General features: G+C 38.8%; 1 protein-coding gene across 6 annotated transcripts in view; it reads right to left on the bottom strand.

The window, feature by feature from the left end:
• The window catches only part of ODAD2 (outer dynein arm docking complex subunit 2), a 224608-nt gene that overhangs the window by 42420 nt on the left and 157067 nt on the right, over positions 1 to 25121 (bottom strand). For 5 of the 6 annotated variants that reach the window (XM_066386871.1, XM_066386872.1, XM_066386875.1 and 2 more), the window contains 2 exons: positions 23313 to 23501; positions 21578 to 21799 (listed from right to left, as the gene is read on the bottom strand). In XM_066386871.1, coding sequence (XP_066242968.1) covers positions 21578 to 21799; positions 23313 to 23501 — 411 coding nt within the window. The remainder of the gene's footprint in view (positions 1 to 21577; positions 21800 to 23312; positions 23502 to 25121) is intronic. The other variant, XM_066386873.1, reaches the window with a different exon arrangement.

The raw sequence follows: 25121 nt of genomic DNA, 5'->3' as shown, positions 1-25121 counted from the left end.
GACTCACTGAGAACCTACCTAATGTAATTCTAATAGCACCAGAGGCTATTTTGGTGACTGAGTCTAACAGGCAGCCAGAAGTTGGAGGCAGTGGTAGCTGATCTCAAGGTGCCTTGAACCTTTTGGTGATTTGTACCGAGGTTTAGAGCTGGTGGAAGCCAGCCTTGGTGCACAACTTGGCCCTTCCCATGCAGACCTAGGCCCAGGAAAGGCAGCCACAAATTGTGGGTCACTCTGTAGCCCAAAACACGTTGCCCAGAAACAACACACCCAGTGAGCTTCAGAAAACATCAGAACAGGATCCAATTTCTCCACAAGAGGCATATCCAAAGGGAAATCTCAGCAGGCACCAGACTCTGCTGAGGGAATTTCTACTTTATGTGGTTGGCACCTGTACAGCAGATTGTACACTGTGATCTGGGTTGATTTTCACAGTCATCAACCTGAGGGTCAACCCCATGCACAGACAGATCAACAGTAATCCAGACCCAACTACAATAAGAGGGCTAAAGAAAACACCACATATGAAACATTCCTTAAATACTCAGCTCAGGTGATCAAGGAGATTGTGCCACTGGGTCCCACAGGATACCTACTACATATAAGGTCACTCTACCAAGACTTAGAGACATAGCAGTGCTACATAATACATAAGAACAAAAACAGGCCCTGGCCGGTTGGCTCAGCGGTAGAGCGTCGGCCTGGCGTGCGGGGGACCCGGGTTCGATTCCCGGCCAGGGCACATAGGAGAAGCACCCATTTGCTTCTCCACCCCCCCTCCTTCCTCTCTGTCTCTCTCTTCCCCTCCCACAGCCAAGGCTCCAATGGAGCAAGGATGGCCCAGGTGCTGGGAATGGCTCCTTGACCTCTGCCCCAGGCGCTAGAGTGGCTCTGGTCGTGGCAGGGCGACGCCCCAGAGGGGCAGAGCATCGCCCCCTGGTGGGCAGAGCGTCGCCCCTGGTGGACGTGCCGGGTGGATCCCGGTCGGGCGCATGCGGGAGTCTGTCTGACTGTCTCTCCCTGTTTCCAGCTTCAGAAAAATGCAAAAAAAAAAAAAAAAAAGAAGAACAAAAACAGAGAGGCAGCCAAAGTGGGGAGATAAAAAAATATGCCCCAAATGAAAGAACAAAAGAAATATCCAGATAAAGAACTAAATTAAATAGAGGCAAACAATCTATCAGATATAGAGTTCAAAACAATGGTGATAAGGATACTCAAGGAAGTTAGTGAGAACTTCAACAGCATGAGAAAGGACATAGTGACTATAAAAAAGAATCAGTCAGAAATGAAGAATACAATATCTGAAATGAAGAATATACTAAAAGGAATAAAAAGTATCTTAGATGAAGCAAAGGGCTGAATCAGTGATTTGGAAAACAAGGTAGAAGAAACCACCCAATCAGAGCCACAAAAGGAAAAAAAAATTTAGAAAATGAAGATAGTTTAAGGAATCTTTGGGGCAACATGAAGCATAACAACATCCACATCATAAGGGTACCAGAAGGAGAAGAGAGCAAGGATTAGGAATCTATTTGAAGAAATAATGACTGAAAACTTCTCTGTTCTGGTGAAGTCCAGGAAGTACAGAGAGTGCCAAACAAGATGAACCCAGAGGCCCATACTAAGACACATAAAGACAAAGAATTAAATGGCAAAAATTAAATAAAGACAAAAAGAGAATCTTAAAAGTGGCAAGAGAAAGACAGTTAGTTACCTACAAGGGAACTCCCATAAGACTGTCAGCTGATTTCTCAACAGAAACATTTTAGGCCAGAAGGGATTGGTACAAAATATTCAAAGTGATGAAAAGCAATGACCTGCAATCAAGACTACTTTACCCAGCAAGGCTATCATTTAAAATTGAATAAGAAATAAAGAGCTTCCCAGAAAGAAAAAAACTAAAGGACTTTATTATCACCAAACCAGTATTATAAGAAATGTTAAAGGGTCTTCTTTAAGAGAAGGAAAGAAGAGAGGAACATAATTATAAAAAATAAAATGGTAATAATACTTATACGTAATCAATTTAATGTAAATGGATTAAATATCCCAATTAAAAGACACAGGGTAGCTACATGGATAAGAAAACAAGACCCATATATATGCTGTCTATAAAAGACCCACCTCAGAATGAAAGACACGCACAGACTAAAAGTAAAGAGATAGAAAAATATATTTCATGCAAATGGAAATGAAAAAAATGCCAGGGTAGCAATACTGACATCAGACAGAATAGGATTTAAAATAAAGGTTATAATAAGAGACAAGGGAAGACACTATCTAATGATAAATGGATCAATCAAAAAATGGGATATAACCTTGTAAGCATGTACACACCCAACATAGAAGCACCTCAGTATACAAAGAAAATATTGATGGACAAAAAAGGTGAGATCAACAGTAATATAGTCATAATGTGGGATTTTAAGATCCCATTGACATAAATCAATAGATCTTCCAAACAAAAAAACAAATCAACAAGGAAAGAGTAACCTTAAAAGATGCAATAGATCAGATGAATTTAAATGATATCTTTAGAGCATTTTACCCCAAAAGTAGTAGAATATACATACTTTTCAATTGCACATGAACATTTTCTAGGATAGACCACATGTTAGGACACAAAACAAGTCTCAGGGAGATGACGTCAGAGTAATGGTGCAGCAGGAAGCGATACCGATAAATCTCCCCCAAAACTCAAAAAGATCTTAAACCAGAAACAGAAAAATCTATCCTTGGAGCCCCCAGATGTTCTGCAATACACCCGAAGGTATGGTCGAGCGAAAAATTAGCTAAATATATAATCAAACCCCGAAGGAAATAGGGAGTAAGAAATGCTCCGCCTTCCTCACTAACCTAAATAGGGCTGCTTTCACTGGGAACTGAGAGTATAGAAACTGAGGCAGGCAAAGGGGGCTAATAGATCCAGGGCGCAGCACAAACGGCCGAACCAGGCTGTGGCACGGAGATCTAAGCCAAGGAAAAACTGTGCCTGTGGCAACCCAGGCAATACAAGCTAACACTCACGCCAAACCCAGATAAAGAAAGACAAGTGGGGCAGCCATTTGCCCCGATCTCCTGGACAGCATGCGCAGATAGTGGGCGAGAGATTCTTCCGAAAGCCCCGGGAGTGAGCGCCCGTGTTACCCCACAGAGAGGCAGAGTCAGAGGCCTTTGTGTGGGCCGAAAGCGGAATCTCCAGGCCGCCCCAGCGCCCTGAAAAAGCCGCGCACGGGGAGGGAGTGAGAGATAATTCTAATGCTGGAGCTTTTCCATGCGGGCGGGGTTTCACTCAAAGTGTGAGGCAGCTGGCCTGATATCCTGGTTGGCGCGCACAGAGAGTGGGAAAGAGATTCCTCCAAGCGCCTCAGGAGTGGGCGCCCGTGTTATCCTACAGAAAGGCAGAGTCAGGGGCCTTTGTGTGGGCCGAAAGCGGAATCTTGGGCCACCCCAGCACCCTGAAAAAGCCGCGCATGGGGAGGGAGCGAGAGCTAATTCTAACGCTGGAGCTTTTCCGTGTGGGAGGGGGTCTCACTCAGAGGGTGAAACTGCCGGCCTGATATCCTGGTCTGCGTGTGCAGATAGTGATCGAGAAATTCCTCTGAGCGCCCCGGGAGTGGATGCCCACCCGCCCGTGTTACCAGACAGAGTGGCAGAGCCAGAGGTCTTTGAGTGGGTGGAAGCCCCACCTGATTATGCTAGCAGCTCTGGCTGACTGAGCCTTACCCAGAGCCCTGTGCTGAGTGGGAATAGAGTGGGGAGTTGCCAGCTCTTTGAGCCTCTTACTATCCAGGCAGAGGCAGCAGCAACCCCATAGCTGGATCATCAGGCTACTAATTGAGGAAGGAAAGACTAGGAGAGAGGCTCCAGGAACATGGAGTCTCTCACTGTCAGAGCCTACAAATGCTAATGAGCCTCGACTGCCAATGAGACTGAAGCCCAATACATGACATCGCCATAGAGACTTATCAACTGCAAACCTCTACCTGAGCATGCCACAGGGGCAGAACCTGGGGTACAGAATAACCGACCAGGAAGAGGGAGAGAAAAGAAAAAGCAAGAAGATAACCTCTCAAAATCAAGAATAATCCACAAACTTTATAACCTATTCCATTTTATTATATTTGTTCATTTGTTTCTCTTATCTTCATTCTTGATTTTTTTTTCCTCCTCCAATTTAGTCGTTTAATTCTCTGCCGGTCATTCTCCTCTCCTTGAACTACACTAGCCATAAGTGTTGCATCTCCCATTATCTTTTCTTTCCTCTTCCTTTCTCTCTATGAGGGTTGTACTCCAAAACCCTTAACTCTCTCTCTCTCCTCTTTCTTCTTTTTTCTTCTTTTAGTGGCTCCCTCTTTTTTTTCTCTCTCTTTCTTTTCTCCCTCTATACTAGTTTCTTCCTTTCTCCTTTACATCTCCTCTCATTCAATCCTCAATAATGAACAAATTATTTTATCTGGGACTCAAACTTATGTTTGTGGCATTTTGAGGTGTTTTACTTCACTTTTTAACTCACTAGCTGTGCTCCCATCCCTGGCTCTCCATTTTATCTAGTACTTGTTCCACTAAATATAATAGTAATTTTTAAATTTTCCCCCCATTTTTCTGTTTCCCTCTTATTCCTCTCATCATATCTCTTAGTCAACCAACACCTAAAGGCAAATCATTTTATTTTTGACCCAAATATTTTCCTTATTTGCTTTTTGTGGGTCCATACCCTCTTTTTTTTGACCCTTTATTACTTCTCCCCAATTCAGGCCCTCCATTACAGGCATTGTTTGTTCTATTTAGTACAATATAATTCACAGTTCACCACAAGATTTTCTCAAGAAAGAGGGGAGAGAAGAGGGGAGGAAAAAAGGAGAGGGGGAATAATTTTCTTATTTATTTATTTTTAATTTTTAATTTTTTTTAGAAAAACTCTTTTCTATTTTTTATTTTTATTTTTTTAACTTTTTATTCTATATTAAGTCTCATTAATACTATCAACAAAACCACCCTCAAATGCCATTAAGGAAGAGAAAATCAAATATCATGGATACAAAAGAAAGAGGTAACAGATAGATGAGGAAAAATCTATGGAGAAAAAATTTAATACTTTGGAAACCTTGGAGTTAAATGACAAAGAATTTAAAATAGAAATCCTAAAAATACTCAGAGATATACAAGAAAACACAAAAGGCAATTTAAGGAGCTCAGAAAACAACTCAATGAACACAAAGAATATATTTCCAAGAAAATTGAAACTATAAAAACAAATCAAACAGAGATGAAAAAATTCACAAGCTAAAAAATGAGGTAACAAGCTTAGCTAATAGAACAGGCCAGATAGAAGAGAGGATTAGTGAAATAGAAGACAAGCAACTTGAGGCACAACGGAGAAAGAAGAAAGAGACTCAAAAATAAAAAAAAATGAGATAGCCCTACAGGAATTATCTGACTCCGTCAAAAAGAATAACATAAGAATATAGGTATATCAGAGGGAGAAGAGAGAGAAAATGGAATGGAGAACATATTCAAACAAATAATAGATGAGAACTTCCTAAGCCTGTGGAAAGAACAAAAGCCTCAAATTCAAGAAGCAAACAGAACTCCGAGTTTTCTTAACCCCAACAAACCTACTCCAAGGCACATCATAATAAAATTGGCATAAACCAATGGCTAAAAAAAAAATTCTCAAGGCAGTCAGGGAAAAGAATAATTCAACATATGAAGGAAAGCCCATTAGATTATCATCAGATTTCTCAACAGAAACACTACAAGCTAGAAGAGAGTGGACCCCAATATTTAAAGTCCTGAAAGAGAGGAACTTTTAGCCATGAATACTATACCCATCAAAGCTATCCTTCAAATATGAAGGAGAAATAAAAACATTCACAGATATAGAAAAGATGAGGGAATTTATCATCAGAAAACCCCACTCCAGGAATTACTAAAGGGGGTTCTCCAATCACATACAAAGAACAACAACAAAAAAAAAACAAAGCCACAAGTAAAAGCTCCAAGAAGAACACAATAAAACCAAATTTAAACTGTGACAACAACAAAAAGAAAGGGGGGGGGGGGAGAGGATGAAGATTAACAGTAGCAAAGGACAATGGAGTGCAAAAGTACTCACAAGATAGTGCACTACAATGAACAGGGTAGGAACCCTTTTCATTACTTAATGGTAACCACCATTGAAAAAACCACCACAGAAGCACATGATTTATAAAAGATAGCAACAGAGGAAAGATGTATGGAATACAACCAAATAAAAACAAAAGATAGAAAAACAAAAGAGAAGGATCAAACAAGACACAAAACTAACAGAAAGCAGTACATAAAATGGCAATAGGGAACTCACAAGTGTCAATAATTACACTAAAGGTTAATGGATTAAACTCACCAATAAAAAGACACAGAGTAGCAGAATGGATTAAAAAAGAAAATCCAATTGTATGCTGCCTACAAGAAACTCATCTAGGCAACAAGGATAAAAACAAATTCAAAGTGAAAGGCTGGAAAACAATACTCCAAGCAAATATCATCCAAAAAAAAACAGGCGTAGCCATACTCATATCTGATAATGCTGACTACAAGACAGCAAAAGTACTCAGAGACAAAAATGGCCATTTCATAATGGCTAAGGGGACACTGAATCAAAAAGACATAACAATTCTTAATATATATGCACCAAACCAAGGAGTACCAAAATATATAAGACAGCTACTTATTGACCTTAAAACAAAAACTGACAAAAACACAATCATACTTGGAGACCTCAATACACTGCTGACGGCTCTAGATCAGTCATCCAAACAGAGAATCAACAAAGATATATTGGCCTTAAACAAAACACTAGAGCACTGGATATGATAGACATCTACAGGACACTTCATCCCAAAGTGACAGAGTATACATTTTTCTCCAGTGTACATGAATCATTCTCAAGAACTGACCATATGTTGGGCCACAAAAACAACATCAGCAAATTCAGAAAAATCGAAGTTGTACCAAGCATATTTTCTGATCATAAAGCCTTGAAACGAGAATTCAACTGCAAAAAAGAGGAAAAAAATCCCACAAAAATGTGGAAACTAAACAACATACTTCTAAAAAATGAATGGGTCAAAGAAGAAATAAGTGCAGAGATCAAAAGATATATACAGACAAATGAAAATGACAATACGACATATCAGAATCTATGGGATACAGTAAAAGCAATGATAAGAGGGAAGTTCATATCACTTCAGGCATATATGAACAAACAAGAGAGAGCCCAAGTGAACCACTTAACTTCACACCTTAAGGAACTGGAAAAAGAAGAACAAAGACAACACAAAACCAGCTGAAGAAAGGAAATAATAAAAATCAGAGCAGAAATAAATGAAATAGGGAACAGAAAAACTATAGAAAAAATTAATAGAACAAGGAGCTGGTTCTTTGAAAAGATCAACAAAATTGACAAACCCTTGGCAAGACTTACCAAGGAAAAAAGAGAAAGAACTCATATAAACAAAATCCAAAATGAAAGAGGAGAAATCACCACGGACACCGTAGATATACAAAGAATTATTGTAGAATACTATGAAAAACTTTATGCCACTAAATTCAACAACCTGGAAGAAATGGATAAATTGCTAGAACAATACAACCTTCTTAGACTGAGTCAAGAAGAAACAGAAAGCCTAAACAGACCTATTAGTAGAGAAGAAATAGAAAAAAACATTAAAAACCTCCCCAAAAATAAAAGTCCAGACCCAAAAGGCTATACCAGCAAATTTTATCAAACATTTAAAGAAGACTTGGTTCCTATTCTACTGAAAGTCTTCCAAAAAATTGAAGAAGCAGCAATACTTCCAAACACATTTTATGAGGCCAACATAACCCTCATACCAAAACCAGGCAAGGATGGCACAAAAAAAGAAAACTACAGACCAATATCTCTAATGAAAACAAGTCTCACTAAATTTAAGAAGACTGAAATTATATGAAGCATCTTCTCTGACCACAATGGTATAAAATTAGAAATGAAATATAAGTAAAACAAAAAAAGCTGAAAAGCACACAAACACATGGAGTCTAAATACATGGTACTAAAAAATAAGCAGGTTAACGATGAGCCAAAGAAAAAAGTCAAAAGGTACCTTGAGACAAATGAAAATGACAGTACAACAATCCCAAATATATGGGACACAGCAAAAGCAGTTCTAATAGAAATATTCATAGCACTACAGGCCTACCTCAAGAAACCAGAAAAACCTTAAATAAGTAATCTACCCAACACTTGAAGAACTAGAGAAAGAACAACAAATAAAGCAAAACTTAGGAAAAGGAAGGAAATAATAAAGATTAAAGCAGAAATAAACAAAATAGAGACTAAAAAAAATACAAAATATCAATAAAACCAAGAAATAACTCTTTGAAAATATAAACAACATTGATCTACCTTTAACCAGAAATAAGACTCACCATGAAAAAAAGGAGGACCCAAGTTAAAAACAGAAATGAAAGAGAAGTAACAACTGACACTAAAGAAAAAAAAGAATTATAAAAAATATTATGAACAACTATTTGCCAACAAATTAGACAATGTAGAAGAAATGGATGAATTTATAGAAACATAATCTCCTCAATCTGAAACAAGAAGAAACAGAAAATCTGAACAGACCAATTTCAACTAATAAAAATGAAGCTGTAATCAAAATACTTCCAAAAAACAAACCTCCTGAACCAGATGACTTCACAGGTAAATTATACCAAACATTCAAAGAGAAACCAATACACTATCCTTCTCAAATGATTCCAATTCAAGAGGAAAGAAGACCCCTTAAGCTCATTCTGTGAGGCCAGCATTATTCTAATTCCAAAAACAGATAAGGATACTAGAAGAAAGAAAGAGAGCGAGAGAGAGAGAGGGAGAGAGAGAGAGAGAGGACATAAGAAAAGAAAAAAAGAAAGAAAGAAATTATATGCCAATACTTCTGAACATAGATGCAAAAATTCTCAACAAAATTAGCAAATAAATTCAGCAATACTTTTAAAAAGTCATACACTGTTATCCATTATCAAGTGAGATGAACTTCAGGATGCAAGGCTGGCATAATATCTGCAAATCAATTAATATGATATACCACATAAACAAAAAAATCATAAAATTATATGATCATATCAATAAATGCAGAAAAGCATTTGACAAAATCCAGCACCCTTTATGATAAAATCTCTCAGCAAAGTGAGAAAAAGTAAATATAATAAAGGCCATATATAAAAAAACCTGAGCTAACATCATTATCAATGGGGAAAATCTAAAAGTATTTCCCTCAAGATTACCACTCTTATTCAACATAGTACTAGAAGTCCTAGCCACAGCAATCAGACAAGACAAAGAAATAAAACTCATTCAAACTGGAAAGAAAAAAGTAAAACTATTCCATAAAAACTACTAGGAGATAACTACTGATAAAATAATTCAGGAGAGTAACAGGATACAAAATAAATATCCAGAAATTGGTTCCATTTTTATACACCAATAATGCACTATCATAAAGAAAACTAAGAAAACACTAGCATTCACAATGGCATCAAAAAGACCTAGTATTAAATTTAACTACAGAGGTAAAAGACCTTTACTTGGAAATTATAAAACACTGAAGAAAAAACTGAAAAAGATACAACTGAATGTAAACATACATTGTGCTCATGAATAGGAGAATTAACACTGTTGAAATGTTCATACTACCCAGAGCAATCTATAGATTCAGTGAAATTCCTATCAAAATACCAATGATGACTTTTGCAGAACTAGAACATAATTTAAAATTTTATATGGAACCACAAAACATCCCAAATAGCCATAGCAATCTTGAGAAAGAAGAACAAAGTTGAAGGAATCACACTACCTGTTATCAAACTATACTACAAGGCCATAGTAATCAAAACAGCATGATACTGGTATAAAAACAGACATACAGATCAATAGAACAGAATAGAGAGCCCAGAAATAAACCCATTCCTATATGGTCAAGTAATATTTGACAATGGAGGCAAGAATATACAATGGAGTAAAGACAGTCCATTCAATAAATGGATTTTGAAAAACTGGATAGATACATGCCAAGAAAAAAGAAAGCAAGAAAAAGAAACTATAATAAGTATTGGAGAGGCTGTGGAGAAAAAGGAACCCTCATTCATTGTTGGTGGGAATGCAAATTAGTACAACCATTATGGAAGAAAGTATGGTGGTTCCTCAAAAAATTAAGAATAGAACTAACATATGACCCAGCAATTCCACTATTGGGTATCTACACAAAAAACTCAAAACATTGGTACATAAAGACACACACAAACTCCCATGTTTATTGCAGCATTATTCATAGTGGCCAAGACATGGAAACAACCAAAGTGTCCCTTGATAGAGGATTGGATAATGAAGATGTGGTACATATATACAATGGAATACTACTCAGCCATTAGAAACGATGACACAGTGACATTTATGACAACATGGATGGACCTTGAGAACATTATATTTAGTGCAACAAGTAAACCAGAAAAAGCTAAGAACTATATGATTTCACACAGAGGTGGGATATAAAACTGAGACTTATGGACAAAGATAGAAGTGAAGTGGTTACCAGGGGGAAGGGAATGTGGGGGAAAGAGAAGGGGACTTGAGTGAATGAGGAGGGGGGAGTGGAGAGGTGATGGGGGGATAGAAATAAAGAGGGACAAATATAAGATGACAAAAAATGATTTGACTTTGGGTGATGGATATACAACATAACCAATAGTTTAAATGCTATAGAAATGTTCACCTGAAACCTATGTGCTCTTATTGATCAATATAACCCTGTTAAAGCTAATTTTCTAAAGAAAAAGAAAAGAATCTAGACTACCTTTTTATACCATATAGAAGAATAAGCTAAAAATGGATTAAAGACTTAAATGTTAAACCTGAAATCATAAAACACCTAAGAGAAAACATAAGCAGCAAAATTTTGGACATTTCTACTAGTGATATTTCTCTAACATATCTGTTCAGCAAGTTAAGCAAAATAAAAAATAAACAAATGGACTACATCAAATTAAAATTCTTGCACACTGCCTGACTGGTGGTGGCACAGTGGATCAAGCATCGACCTGGAACGCTGAGGTCGCTGGTTCAAAACCCTGGGCTTGCCTGGTCAAGGCACATATGGGAGTTGATGCCTCCTGCTCCTCCCCCTCTTCTCTCTCTCTCTCTCTCTCTCTCTCTCTCTCATCTCTAAAATAAATAAATAAATAAAAATAATTTTTTAAAAAAATTCTTGCACAGAAAAGGAAACCATCAACAAAATGAAAAGACAATTTCCTAAAAGGGAGAACATATTTACCAATGATACATCTGATAAGGGGCTAACATCCAAAATTTATAAAGAACTCATTCAACTCAACACCAAAAGAACAAATAATCTAATTAAAAATGGGCAAAAGACTTTAATAAACACTACTCCAAAGAGGACATACAGATGGCCAGTAGACATATAAAAAGATGCTCAATGGCACAAATCATCAGAGAATTGCAAATTAAAACCGCAATGAGCTATCACCTCACACCTGAACTGTCATCACTAAATCAACAAACAACAAGTGTTGGCCTGGATGTGGAGAAAGGTAACCCTTATTCACAGTGGTGTGAATGCAAGTCGGTTCAGCAACTATGGAAATCAGTGCATAGGTTCTTTAAAAAAATAAAAAATGGAACTGCCCTATGATGAGATACCATTACACACCCATTAGAATGTCTGAAAGAAACAAAGGATGAGCATATCAAGTGTTGGTGAGGATGCTCTCATACAAGGCTGGCAGGAAGGTAGTAACATGGCTCAGACAGTTTGGAAAACCATTTGGCAATTTCTTAAAAAGTGAACCCTACACCTACCTTATGACACAGCCATTCATTCCTAGGTGTTTTCCCAAGAGGATGGAAAGCACATGTCCACACCAAAACTTATACATGAAGGTTCAGAGCACCTTTATTTGTAACAACCCCAAATTGGAAATAACACAAATGTCTATCAACAATAAAAAGGTAAAGGCCCTGACCGGTTGGCTCAGCGGTAGAGTGTCGGCCTGGAGTGTGGGGGACCCGGGTTCGATTCCCGGCCAGGGCACATAGGAGAAGTGCCCATTTGCTTCTCCACCCCCCTCCCCCTCCTTCCTCTCTGTCTCTCTCTTCCCCTCCCACAGCCAAGGCTCCATTGGAGCAAAGATGGCCCGGGCACTGGGGATGGCTCCTTGGCCTCTGCCCCATGCGCTAGAGTGGCTCTGGTCGCGGCAGAGCGACGCCCCGGAGGGGCAGAGCGTCGCCCCTGGTGGGCGTGCCGGGTGGATCCCAGTCAGGCGCATGCGGGAGTCTGTCTGACTGTCTCTCCCCGTTTCCAGCTTCAGAAAAATACAAAAAAAAAAAAAAAGGTAAGCTGTGAGGGAATGCTACACCGTACTAGAGGAGAGGATTATTGATACATGTAAGAGATGGATGAACATGAAATGATTAAGCTGAGTGAAATAAGCCAAACAAGCAAACGGAAGAAGTATGGACTATATGATCCTATTTATGTTCAATTCTAGAACATGCAAACTAATCTATACTGACAGGAAGCGGGTAAGTGGTTGCCCCGGACAGAGAGGGGCAAGAAAGAGAGTGTACTGGATGTGTGTGTGTGTGTGTGTGTGTGTGTGTGTGTGTGTGTGTGTGTGTAAAAACTTACCAACTTTTACATTTTAAATATCTGCATGTGCACGTCAATTACACCTTAATAAAGCTATTACATTTTAAGTTAAAAAATAAACCTGAAATAAAGAAAACATCTGATATATTCATTAATATTAAGTTAAACATGCTAAACTGAAATCTCACTTACTGAAACCCTTAAGTAATCATAAATTTCTTTCTCAATTTAAAGGAAAAATGCAAATAAGAAAAGAGTCAGTAGGAAACAACTCTGTATATGACTTTATATATGGTATCATTATTTGGTCACAGATACCTAATAGTCCTACTAAGTAATTTAATTTCCGCCAAGTGGACAATCCCTGGCATTCCAGGAAATATCTGAAATGTGAGGAAAGTGCTCAAAACTTCAAAGGTGCATTAAGAGTTACAATTAATAGGAAATATTATAGCTCGATCAAACATTATGTGGACTGCATATAGACAATGAAATCCTGGGTGATCACAATCTTGAAAGCCCATTTACTTGACTCAAAAGTTTTCATGATATTTTCTTTTCCTGTGCCAGGCCTCAAAAACTTTGGGGTGTGTTTGCACCTGAGGTCGTCTTCCTGGGTCCCTGGAATGCCACTGTGCTGCTGAGTCCAATGTGTGGCCAGGACAAGCCATCCAGCTCTCTCCCCTCACTTATCCACTGCTGGACCTACTTCTACTTATGTTTTCTGCAATTTCTTAACGTTCCTACCTTCCAGAAAGTTATAGGCCATAACATAGTTTTCCTTTGCCTGGTATAAACATCCACAAAAACAAATCCAATGTTGCCATGGGGCAGGGAACTTCATGCCTTTTAGAAGTGCTCATCATCTTTCTACATATTTGATCACTTTTTCTGTCTTAGGACAGGCAGGGCTCGTCTTGTTCAGTTTCTCCTGCAACTTCTTTCCATCCTATATGACTTTCCTGTGTTACAGTTTTGTCATAACCAGTGAATAACTTTGGTGCATTACCAACAGCTCTGCAACCATGTTCACAAGGTTTTGTGCTGCTACAAAGCCCCGTGCTGATACTTTTGAGGAGGTCTGTGTACAATCAAAAAGGAAATATGGATGGAATTATTCCTATCACATTGTATTTACTAGAGCAGGGGATTTATTAGTTCATATAGAAGAGGTTCTTACCAGCAAAGGCTTGAACGCAACGATTATTTTTCAACATTACAGAATCAGGAAATCCTTGTTGACTGCTTAGCAGTGTTTGAACACAAACCCTTTGGAAACTTGCTCTTTCCTTGATTTCTAGACTACCTAGTTAACCTAGTAACTTCCTGAGTTTATTCTGACAGACTGTCTTCCTAGTTTACATGCTCTGGGAGTGAAAATGTAGAGATTTCCCAGGCTTCTCTAAACTTTGTGCCAAAATCATCATATCCACCATTCTCCGTGGCTTATTACCCTTTCCCCAACACTTCCTGGATTTTCCTCTCCAGCCTGTCTCTAGACTTGTGCTGCCCAATCAGAAAACCACTAGCTGCTGGTGCGAGTTTGCAATGTGGCCAGTCCAAATTGAGATGTATTGTAAAACACACTTTTTGAAGACTTAATATTCACACACACAAAAGTAAAAGTATTTTTCATATTGATTATAGGTTGAAATAATATTTTGGTTACATTGGATTAAATAAAATATACTACTAAAATAAATTTCACCTGTTGCTTTTTATCATTTCTCAAATTCTGGCTTGGCTACTACAAAATTTAATAGTACATATGTGGTTTACATTACTGGACAGCACCACTCTGACCAAAAATTCAAACTGACCATTTAAATTGAACCCATTAGAAACTGAACTCAATCTATTCCAGACTCTCACTACTGCCCCTTCACTGTTATTACAGGGTGAACGTAAGTTGGCATGAGACAGATATATTGCATGACATCAGCCACTGCTGTTGAGGAAATTGAACGATGAAGGAAGCTAACTCTGGAATAAATTACTTATAAGCAGGGTGACAAGATGACTCTGGTAATTGTCAAAGAGCCTGTCAACATTGCTCATGAGCAGCTGCAGCAGGAATGTTTGCAGCCCTGGGAAATAACACTACACGCATTTGTCTAGAAAGGTTCAGCAGCAATTAGGAATAAAAGCAGACAGGGATTTGCCAAAAGAGTGGACAAAGTTTATATTCATTGGTGTCAGAAATGTTAGTGATGACATTGTGACACATTCACTGCAGGTATTTTAAGCACCCTAATGTGCCAAACATTTTCTTGCATTATCTTGGCTAAGAAATCTTTCTCTTCATCTAGCCCAAAGCCTGGAGTCATTTTTGACTCAACCTTTTCCTTTATTCTCCAGATTCAAGTAACTACTAAACTTCATTTTTTCTATCTAAACCTAGTATGCTACATGGTATTTTCCTCCATAAAGAAAATTAGAGAAGGGAGACACAGGTCCTTATGTTTCCCCCGATCCCCGAGAGGGAGAACCCATGGTAAGACCTGCCTCCACAGAGTAACATTAAAAAAAAAAGTCCTGTTCTTTATAGTTACCCTCTAGTAAAAATAGCGGGTAGTTAGGAATGCAAATAGACAAGACAGAGAGGCCCTCCAGATACCATACAACCATGCGGGAAGGGACTAGACACAATAAACCCTTTCCTTGCTTTCTCTTTCCTGTCCCCACACTAATCATTCTTACTGTCTTCTTTTCCTAATACTGTATGTATAAGCGGTATGGGTGGGTGAACAGAGTATCAACACTTTCCATAGCAAACACAATTCATAAGTGGTCTGGACCATCTCTGATTTGAATTAGAAGAAACAGTTCAGAGCTGCACACAAACCTGGCATATATGTCCACTAAATAGTCACAGCCAAACTTTATTAAATTTAAAATTTTCTGAGTAGTCTAGATAGTCTCCTCTTAAAGTAACTGGCAATTGTCTAGCACATGCTATATGTCAGGTACTTTATCAGACTAATTTAATTTTATAGTTTCATTTTTTTTAAATTGTATACTTATGGCATGCTTAGACTGTGAAAATCCTGTTCAAGAAACAAATGTAAACAGTAATTTTAAATTAGAGATGTCTTCTTTTTTTTAATTTTAATTTTATTTTTTTTTACAGGGACAGAGAGAGAGTCAGATAGAGGGATAGATAGGGACAGACAGACAGGAATGGAGAGAGATGAGAAGCATCAATCATCAGTTTTTCGTTGCGACACCTTAGTTGTTCATTGATTGCTTTCTCATATGTGCCTTGACCGCGGGCCTTCAGCAGACTAAGTAACCCCCCGCTCGAGCCAGTGACCTTGGGTCCATGGTAGTGAGCTTTTTTGCTCAAGCCAGATGTGCCCATGCTCAAGCTGGCTATCCTGGGGTCTCGAACCTGGGTCTTTCCGCATCCCAGTCCGATGCTCTATCCACTGTGCCACCGCCTGGTCAGGCAGAAATGTCTTTTTTGAAGTGTATAAAATCATATAGAAGTGATAGTATTTTTTATCACTCATTAGCAACTTGGACTTAGCATTCCCATATTTTTTTTGGTAATTTATTTTGAAAAATTAACACAATGCTTAGTTTAAAAAGTATCTTTTTTCAACAAGTTCTTCAACCAGAGACAGAAAAATCTATCCTTGGAGCATCTAGAAGTCCCACACACTGTACACGAAGGTATGATTGAACGAAAAATTGACTAAATATATAATCAACCCCGAAGGAAATAAGACGGAGAAAGGAACACTCCACCTTCCTCACTAACCTAAGCAAGGGCTGCTTTCACTTGGAACTGAGATAGAGGGATAAGGGTGTGGAGGGATCGAGCCAGGCTGCGGCATAGATATCCAAGCCGAGGAAAGAGTGTGCCTGCCGCGACTCAGCCAACGCGAGCTAACACACGTGCCAGACCCTGGCAAAGACAGGCAAGTGGCGGCCGCCATTAGACCTGATATCCTGGTCTGCAAGCGCGAATAGTGTGCGAGAGGTTTCTCCTAGTGCCCTGGGAGTGGGCGCCTCTGTTCCCGGACAGAGGGGCAGAGTCAGAGGCCTTTGCGTGGCCTGTGACCAGAGTCTCAGTGTGGTCTCTGCACCCTGAACAGCAGCAAGTGGGAGTGTGTGAAAGCAAACTGCCCTACCCCCGAACTTCTCCGGGTGGGCGGGGTGCCTCACCTAGTCATTCAAGCTAACAGCCCCAGGGGGCACGCAAGCAGCTTGCAGTCTGACTTGGGAGCAGATCTGCGGATCCAATAGCTGAAGTTAGCTTAACCCACAGTTTGCTCACCTCCCAACTGAAACTATGCGGCTCTAACTGACAAGATCTCTCTCAGTTCAGTGATCTAAGACAAGAGGCGTGATATTTTTTAGTGCCTCTTGCTATGCACGTAGGAGTTTGGGCAACTTCTGATTGGCGGAGCTTTCATACTTAGGGCTATACATTAAAAAGAGGGATTTGGCAGCTTTTAAGACCTCCTGTTTTGCAAACAGTGACTAGGCCAGCTTCTACCCAGCCAAAATAGGTTACAAAGTGCAAAAAGCCTGGGAAGAGTGGTCTCACAGAGTGCTGAGGCATACTGGATACGCCTGAAGGCTCATAAAAAGGCACCTTGAGAGCAACTGGCTCCCAGCCCCACCTGATTATGCTGGCAGCTCTGACAGAGCCTTACCCAGAGCCCTGTGCTGAGTGGGGATAGAGGGGGAATTTGCCAGCTCTTTGAGCCTCTTATTGTCCAGGCAGAGGCAGCAGCAACCCCCATAGCTGGTTCATCAGGCTGCTAATTCAGGAAGGAGAAACTAGGAGAGAGGCTCCAGGAAAACGGACTCTCTCATTGTTGGAGCCTGCAAATGCTAATGAGCCTCGACTGCCAATGAGACTGAAGCCTAATATATGACATCGCCATAGAGACTTATCAACTGCAAATCTCTACCTAAGTGTGCCACAGGGGCAGAGCCCGGGGTACAGAGTCACCAACCAAAAAGAAGGAGAGGAAAGAAAAAGGAGGAAGATAACCTCTCAAAATCAAGAAAAGTCCACAGACTTTATAACCCTTTCCATTTTTTTTTTGTTTGTTTCTTTCATCTTCTTGTCTTGATTATTTTCTTTGTCTTCCACACTGGTCATTTTATTCTCTGCCAGTCTTATTCTTTCCTCTACTTAAACTACACTACCCATAAGTGTTACATTTCCCATTTTTTTTTCTTTTCTTCTTCCTTTCTATGAAGGTTGCACTCAAAAACCCTTAACTCTTTCTCTTTTTTTTCTTTTTTCTTCTTTTTGTTTTTTCCTCTTTCTTTTTTTCTCCTCTATATTAGTTTCTTCTTTTTCCTTTACTTTTCCTCTCATTCAATCCTCAATCAGAAACAAATTATTTTCTTTGGGACTCAAATTTTTTCTTTGTGGCACTTTGGGTGCTTTTTACTTCGCTTTTTAACTCATTAGCATTCCTCCCAATCCTGGCTCTCCATTCCATCTAGTTTTTGCTCCACTTAATAAATAGTAATTTTTAATTTTTTTTCCTTTTTCCTGTTTCCGTCTTATCCCTCTCATTATATCTCCTAGTCGACCATCACTTACAAGCAAATCATTTTATTCTTGACCCAAATTCTTTCCTTTTTTGCATTTTGTGGGTCCCTACCTCATTTTTCACCCCTTTATAACTTCTCCCCAACTCAGGCCCTCCATTCTAGGTAGTTTTTGTTCCATTTAGCACAATATAATTCACAGTTCATCACAATTTTTTCTCAAGGAGGAGGGGAAAGGAGAGGAGAAAAAAAAGGGGGGGAAATAAATTTTCTTTTTTTTTTTACTTTTTATTCTTTATTAATTCTCATTAGTACTATAAACAAAACCACCCTCAGATGCCATTAAGGAAAAGGAAATCAAATATCATGGATACAAAAGAAAGAGAGGTAACACAGATAGATGAGGAAAAATCTATGGAGAAAAAAAAATAATATATTGGAAACCTTGGAGCTCAATGACAGAGAATTTAAAATAGAAATCCTAAAAATACTCAGAGATATACAAGAAAACACAAAAAGGCAATTTAGGGAGCTCAGAAAACAACACAAAGAATATATTACCAAGGAAATTGAAACTATAAAAACAAATCAAACCGAGATTAAAAACTCAATTTATGAACTGAAAAACGAGGTAACAAGCTTAGCTAATAGAACAAGCCAGTTAGAAGGTAGGATTAGTGACATAGAGAAAGTAACCTGAGGCACAACAGAGAGAAGAAGAAAAAGACTCAAAATTTTTAAAAAATGAGAAATTCCTACAGGAATTGTCTGACTCCATCAAAAAGACTAACATAAAAATAATAGGTATATCAGAGGGAGAAGAGAGAGAAAATGAAATGGAGAACATATTTAAACAAATAATAGATGAGAACTTCCTAAGCCTGTGGAAAGAACTAAATCCTCAAATTCAAGAAGCAAACAGAACACCGAGTTTTCTTAACCCCAACAAACCTACTCCAAGGCACATCATAATGAAATTGGCACAAACCAACGACAAAGAAAAAATTCTCAAGGCAGCCAGGGAAAAGAAGAATACAACATATAAAGGAAGGCCTATTAGATTACCATTGGATTCTCAGCAGAAACTCTACAAGCTAGAAGAGAGTGGACCCCAATATTTAAAATCCTGAAAGAGAGGAACTTTCAACCAAGAATACTATACCCATCAAAGCTATATCATTCAAATACGAAGGAGAAATAAAAACATTCACAGATACAAAAAAGATGAGGGAATTTATCATCAGAAAACCCCCCTCCAGGAATTACTAAAGGGGGTTTTCCAACTAGATACAAAAAACAAAACAAAGCAAAACCACAAGTAAAAGCTCCACCAAGAACATAATAAAACCAAATTTAAACTGTGACAACAAAAACAAAAAAAAGGGGAGAGGACAGAGATTAACAGTAGCAAAGGACAATGGAGTACAGAAGCACTCATAAGATAGTGTACTACAATGTACATGGTAGGTACCCTTTTCATTACTAAATGGTAACCACCCTTGAAAAAGCCACCACAAAAGCACATGACTTAAAAAAGGTAGCAACAGAGGAAAGAAGTATGGAATACAACCAAACAAAAACAAATGATAGAAAAACAAAAGAGAAGAATCAAACAAGATACAAAACTAAAAGAAATCAATTTATAAAATGGCAATAGGGAACCCACAAGTGTCAATAATTACACTAAATGTAAATGGACTAAACTTACCAATAAAAAGACACAGAGTAGCAGAATGGATTAAAAAAGAAAATCCACCTGTATGCTGCCTACAAGAAACTCATCTAAGTAACAAGGATAAAAACAAATTCAAAGTGAAAGGCTGGAAAACAATACTCCAAGCAAGTAACATCCAAAAAAAACCCAGGCGTAGCCATACTCATATCTGATAATGCTGACTACAAGACAGCAAAAGTACTCATAGAGACAGCCTGACCTGTGGTGGCGCAGTGGATAAAGCGTCGGCCTGGAAATGCTGAAGTTGCCGGTTCAAAATCCTGGGCTTGCCTGGTCAAGGCACATATGGGAGTTAATGCTTTCAGCTCCTCCTCCCCCCCTTCTCTCTCTGTGTCTCTCTCCTCTCTCTCTCTCTCTCTCTCTCTCTCTCTCTCTCTCTGTCTCTCCCTCTCCTCTCTAAAATGAATTAAAAAAAAAAAAGTACTCAGAGACAAAAATGGTCATTTCAAAGAAAACTAGATAGAAGGTGACGGAGGACAATCTGATTTGGGTGATGGGTATGCAACATAATTGAATGACAAGATAACCTGGACATGTTTTCTTTGAACATATATACCCTGATTTATTGATGTCACCGCATTAAAATTAATAAAAATTTTTTAAAAAGTACCTTTTATGCCAGGTTTTTGCTTGAGGAGGCTAATTTGACTTAACTTATGTGCTGTAAGAACAGTTTTATAATGGAAAGGTTGACACATTCACATGTAAATTGTGTTTAATTTCATAAAAATTAACATCATATTAAACTATAATAAGTTTGCAAAATACATTAAAATATTTTCTTTAAAACATTATTTGGCATTTCAGAGTCTTATTCCTCCAAAGATGTTTCATATTCAGCATGTATAAATTTAACCAGACATGAATAACTGGAGATTTTATTAACTCTCATTTAAAAGATCAAGTGTACTTTGGGCTTGCATTTCAAAGTGTAAATGCATTGTCATGGGCTCCAATTGAGTCATAAATAGTAAAATTATATCATACAGGGAAACAAGCTATAGAAAAGAACTAATACTTTCAATCAATTTTTCCTAAGACATGCAAGCTGTCATGTACTCTGAAGTATTTTTATAGTTACTGTCATCAGAATACTCCACTCAGAAGCCCTAGGCAGCTTCTCTGATGCACTGTGGTACAGTTTAGGTGCAAAAGAGCTCCTACCTGTAGACTGGTGGAAAGCAAAGAAAATTTGACACATAGATATACTTTTAAAAAGCATGTCTTTGAACCAGTCCTTTCCCATTACGGTCAAGACTGCCAGACTGCAGACTAGTTGCTGTTGCAGTCAGCTCTTTTGCTAATCAGTTGGTGTCTGTATTTTATTATTTAAGTGTTAAGTAAATAATATATTAAATAGAACAATAAGTATCACTAATTGTCCACACACTGTACATTTTCTTTAGTCAAATTTAAATTATAAATTAGTTATTTTACTGAGTACATTTTTTATTCTTTGATTTAGAAAACTTACCTCTCCATGTGGGACTTCTGCAGCTAGGGCCCAATGAGGAGGCAGTTTTGTTTGTTCAAATACCCTCTTCAGTAAAACCTTAACATTACTTAAGTTTCTTTCCACCCTGCATCTGTCTAACTTGGACGAAATCACAAAGCCAACCAACGGTACCTTGACTGCGCCGTTCTCGTGCATAGTGATGCAGTTATTGGCATCTTCTGAAAGCTGGTACAAAGCTTGAGCTGTTGCTCGATGCACATTGGTGTCATTCGATTTCAGATAACGCACCAATGGGGCCACCGCCTTGTACTCGCCAAAGGCCACTCTATTTCTGCCCCACATACAGCAGCATGAAATGGCTTCTGCTAGGTGACACCTGAGTTTATCGTTATTCTGCATAAAGGGCATGAATGGTGGTATTAGTGTTATAACGATCCTGTGAGATCCTGTTTATGCACTAGACATTTATTACCTGCTGAGATGCCAATAAGTCAAGAGAAGAGCTAACTGGCTACTCAGTGCTGTCTTGAAAGGAACAAGTATTTTAATGGATCGCCAATGGACCAAGTTTCAATCCTGAGTTTGCATTTTATGAATTGAACAATGCCAGTGAACTCAAAGGTGATCAAAGGGCTGCCAATAGCTATTTTCCTGGTATTATTATTATTTTCTCAAGGCTCAAGTTCCTGTTGAGTAAAGAGACTCACAACACAGAATTACAGATCTGGTTTAGTAATAATGTAATTAAGGAATAGAAGATTTCAGTCAACTGGGACAAGTGGATTAATTCTCCTTCACCCCCTTAGGAAGACTGGTCCATCAGTAATGCTCCTTGGTTCCCAAGAGGGAGAAGACAGCACAGCAAACGATGACGTTTTGAGTCTGCCATTTTCCTTTCTGCATTCTTTTTTTTTTTTTTTTTTTTTGTATTTTTCTGAAATTGTAAACGGGGAGGCAGTCAGCCAGACTCCCGCATGTGCCCGACCGGGGTCCACCCAGCATGCCCACCAGGGGGCGATGCTTTGCCCATCTGGGGCATCACTCTGCCGCAACCAGAGCCATTCTAGCGCCTGATGCAGAGGCCATGGAGCCATCCCCAACGCCCAAGGCCAACCTTTCTCCAATGGAGCCTTGGCTGTGGGAGGGGAAGAGAGAGACAGAGAGGAAGGAGAGGGGGAAGGGTGGAGAAGCAGATAGGTGCTTCTCCTGTGTGCCCTGGCCAGGAATCGAACCCGGGACTCCCCTCTACCACTAAGCCAACCGGCCAGGGCCCTTTCTGCATTCTTTATGATACTATGTCCTTCCTTCTATAGGAACTCAGTATTAGGCTGGCCCTTCCTAGACCAAGCATCCATCCAATGACTGAACTTCTGCTCTGTGACTTTCCTGCCAAGTGGAAGTCCAAGCTAGGCTCAAATGTCTTTAGTCATGGTGAAGTCATTATCTCTCAGAGCTGCTTATTCGGTCTGACACCACTCCGGATAAACAGCACCGTGACTGCCAAACTCTCCTAGCCCAAGAATGCCATTGATCCAAAGTCGCTAAGCTGGGAGAGGCACACTTCATTTCTAAAGTTGGCACAAACAGTTTTCTTAAGGATAATAATAATGATGTGAAAATGATATTAACATCTCTACCATAACAGATTTGTCACCATTTTCCCTGCCGGTTAGAACAGCCTCCATTTGACAAGAATCTTGCATATTAACACTGTGCAATTTAAAACATACTTTAACGTTTATTAACCTCAGAGAAATTAAGTGAATTAACCAAAATCTCATACTGCTTAAATGATGAATATTAAACTTGAACCCAGGTTTCTGACCTTAAAGAACATTTGTTTTTGCTTCTACACCATGACATCTTATGACAATATGCATTTAAAATAAGGAGATGTGTTACTTACTGTATTCGCTAGTTTGGACAATAAAGGGACAACTCCGTGATCTGTAATCACAGCTAAATTTTCTTGATCTTTTGCTATATTGGTAATAGCAGCACATACACTTGCCAAAACTTCTTTATTATCTGATTTCAGTAAATTGACAACAAGTTCCAAACCACCAACAAAGGAACGAACCATTTCTCCAGCATCCTAGATAACAATAAAAATAAAGATATCAATAATAAACTGATATTTAGCATTTCTTGACAGCAAAAATTATGACAAAGCTTTGAAGTATGCCTGTGCCATTAAATAACAAATTCAGTTCAATTCATTTCTATATGATAAAAAATTTCTAAGTATTTATGTATAAAGAGCATATTATACACATACATACACACCATTCAATTTCAACAAATATTTATTGAACAATATAACATTATATAAGTCAGTGTGCTAACTACTGGTGATACAGAGGTTAACAAATTACAGTTAAAGCTTATTATTTGCAGTAGTTATGTCCTATAAAATCATGACAGCAGAATTAGTGAATACTGAACCAATGCCCTAGGGAAACATAGGGTTAGTTTCCTACAAGCCTCTGTTTTTCTGTTTAAATGCATCTTATTTCATATATTGTTAATTCATTGACATTAAACTCATGGATAACACTCTATAACCTATGTCTGAATAAAGCTTATCCAATACACGTATTTTCTCTGTAAGGCATATGACAGCCTTCATGTGTTTAGGAACATTAGAGAGCAATTTAGCACTATTCTTGTGAGCCATTTTAAACAGTAAAATCTTAAAAAAATAAAACCACAAAAATGTGGAACATCTGGCACTAAGTGGAATGCAAAACAGACGCTTATTAACAGTGTGAGAGCTAAAAAAGAAGGCAGAGCGTCATCTTGCTGGACCTAGGCTAAGAGCATGTGTCTTGGGTAGCTGAAATTTTTCACCTCTCTGTGCATGTCCAAGAACTGACCAAGAAAGAGCTGTGAGGCCTGGCCAGGCAGTGGCGCAGTGGATAGAGCATCAGACTGATACAAGGAGGACCCAGGTTCGAAACCCCGATATCTCCAGCTTGAGCATGGGCACATCTGATTTGAGCAAGGCTCAGCTTGAGCCCAAGCTCTCTGGCTTGAGCCTAAGCTCGATGGCTTGAGCAAGGGGTCACTTGGTCTGCTGTAGTTTCCCAGTCAAGGCACATATGAGAAAGCAATCAATGAACAACTAAGGTGCCGCAATGAAGAAGAGATGCTTCTCATCTCTCTCCCTTCCTGTCTGTCTGTCCCTATCTGTCCCTCTCTCTGTCTCTCTCTATCTCTGTCACAAAACGGAAGGAAGGAAGGAAGGAAGGAAGGAAGGGAGGGAGGGAAGGAAGGAAGGAAGGAAGGAAGGAAGGAAGGAAGGAAGGAAGGAAGGAAGGAAGGAAGGAAGGAAGGAAGGGAGGAAAAAGTGCCACGAGTATTGATTTTGCCATTACCAAAAATTTGAGCAAGTAGGCAAGTTCCTGAAATGATTATTAGTTGCATATTATTAGTTACAAAAAACTCTGGTAATTAGGTGAATTCCCTAGTGATTCAAATCCATGAATACTATGAATTGATTGTGTGTAGTTTTTGCCATCATGTTGTTTACAATCTGTGGGAACATGGGCATTAAGAAATTACAAGTCTAATGAACAGCCCTAAGGGGAGAGGTAAAGACACTGCAAGTTACCCAACCAGGAATCTCAGCAGTGTGAGGACTCCAGGTCTAATAAGCTGAGTTTGTAAGGGGGTTTCTAGATGGGGGAATCATCATGAAATAGCAATCCGAGAC

This window comes from Saccopteryx leptura, chromosome 5 (genome assembly GCF_036850995.1).
Source record: "Saccopteryx leptura isolate mSacLep1 chromosome 5, mSacLep1_pri_phased_curated, whole genome shotgun sequence".
Taxonomy (NCBI): domain Eukaryota; kingdom Metazoa; phylum Chordata; class Mammalia; order Chiroptera; family Emballonuridae; genus Saccopteryx; species Saccopteryx leptura.
This window is presented reverse-complemented; position numbering and strand designations above follow the sequence as displayed.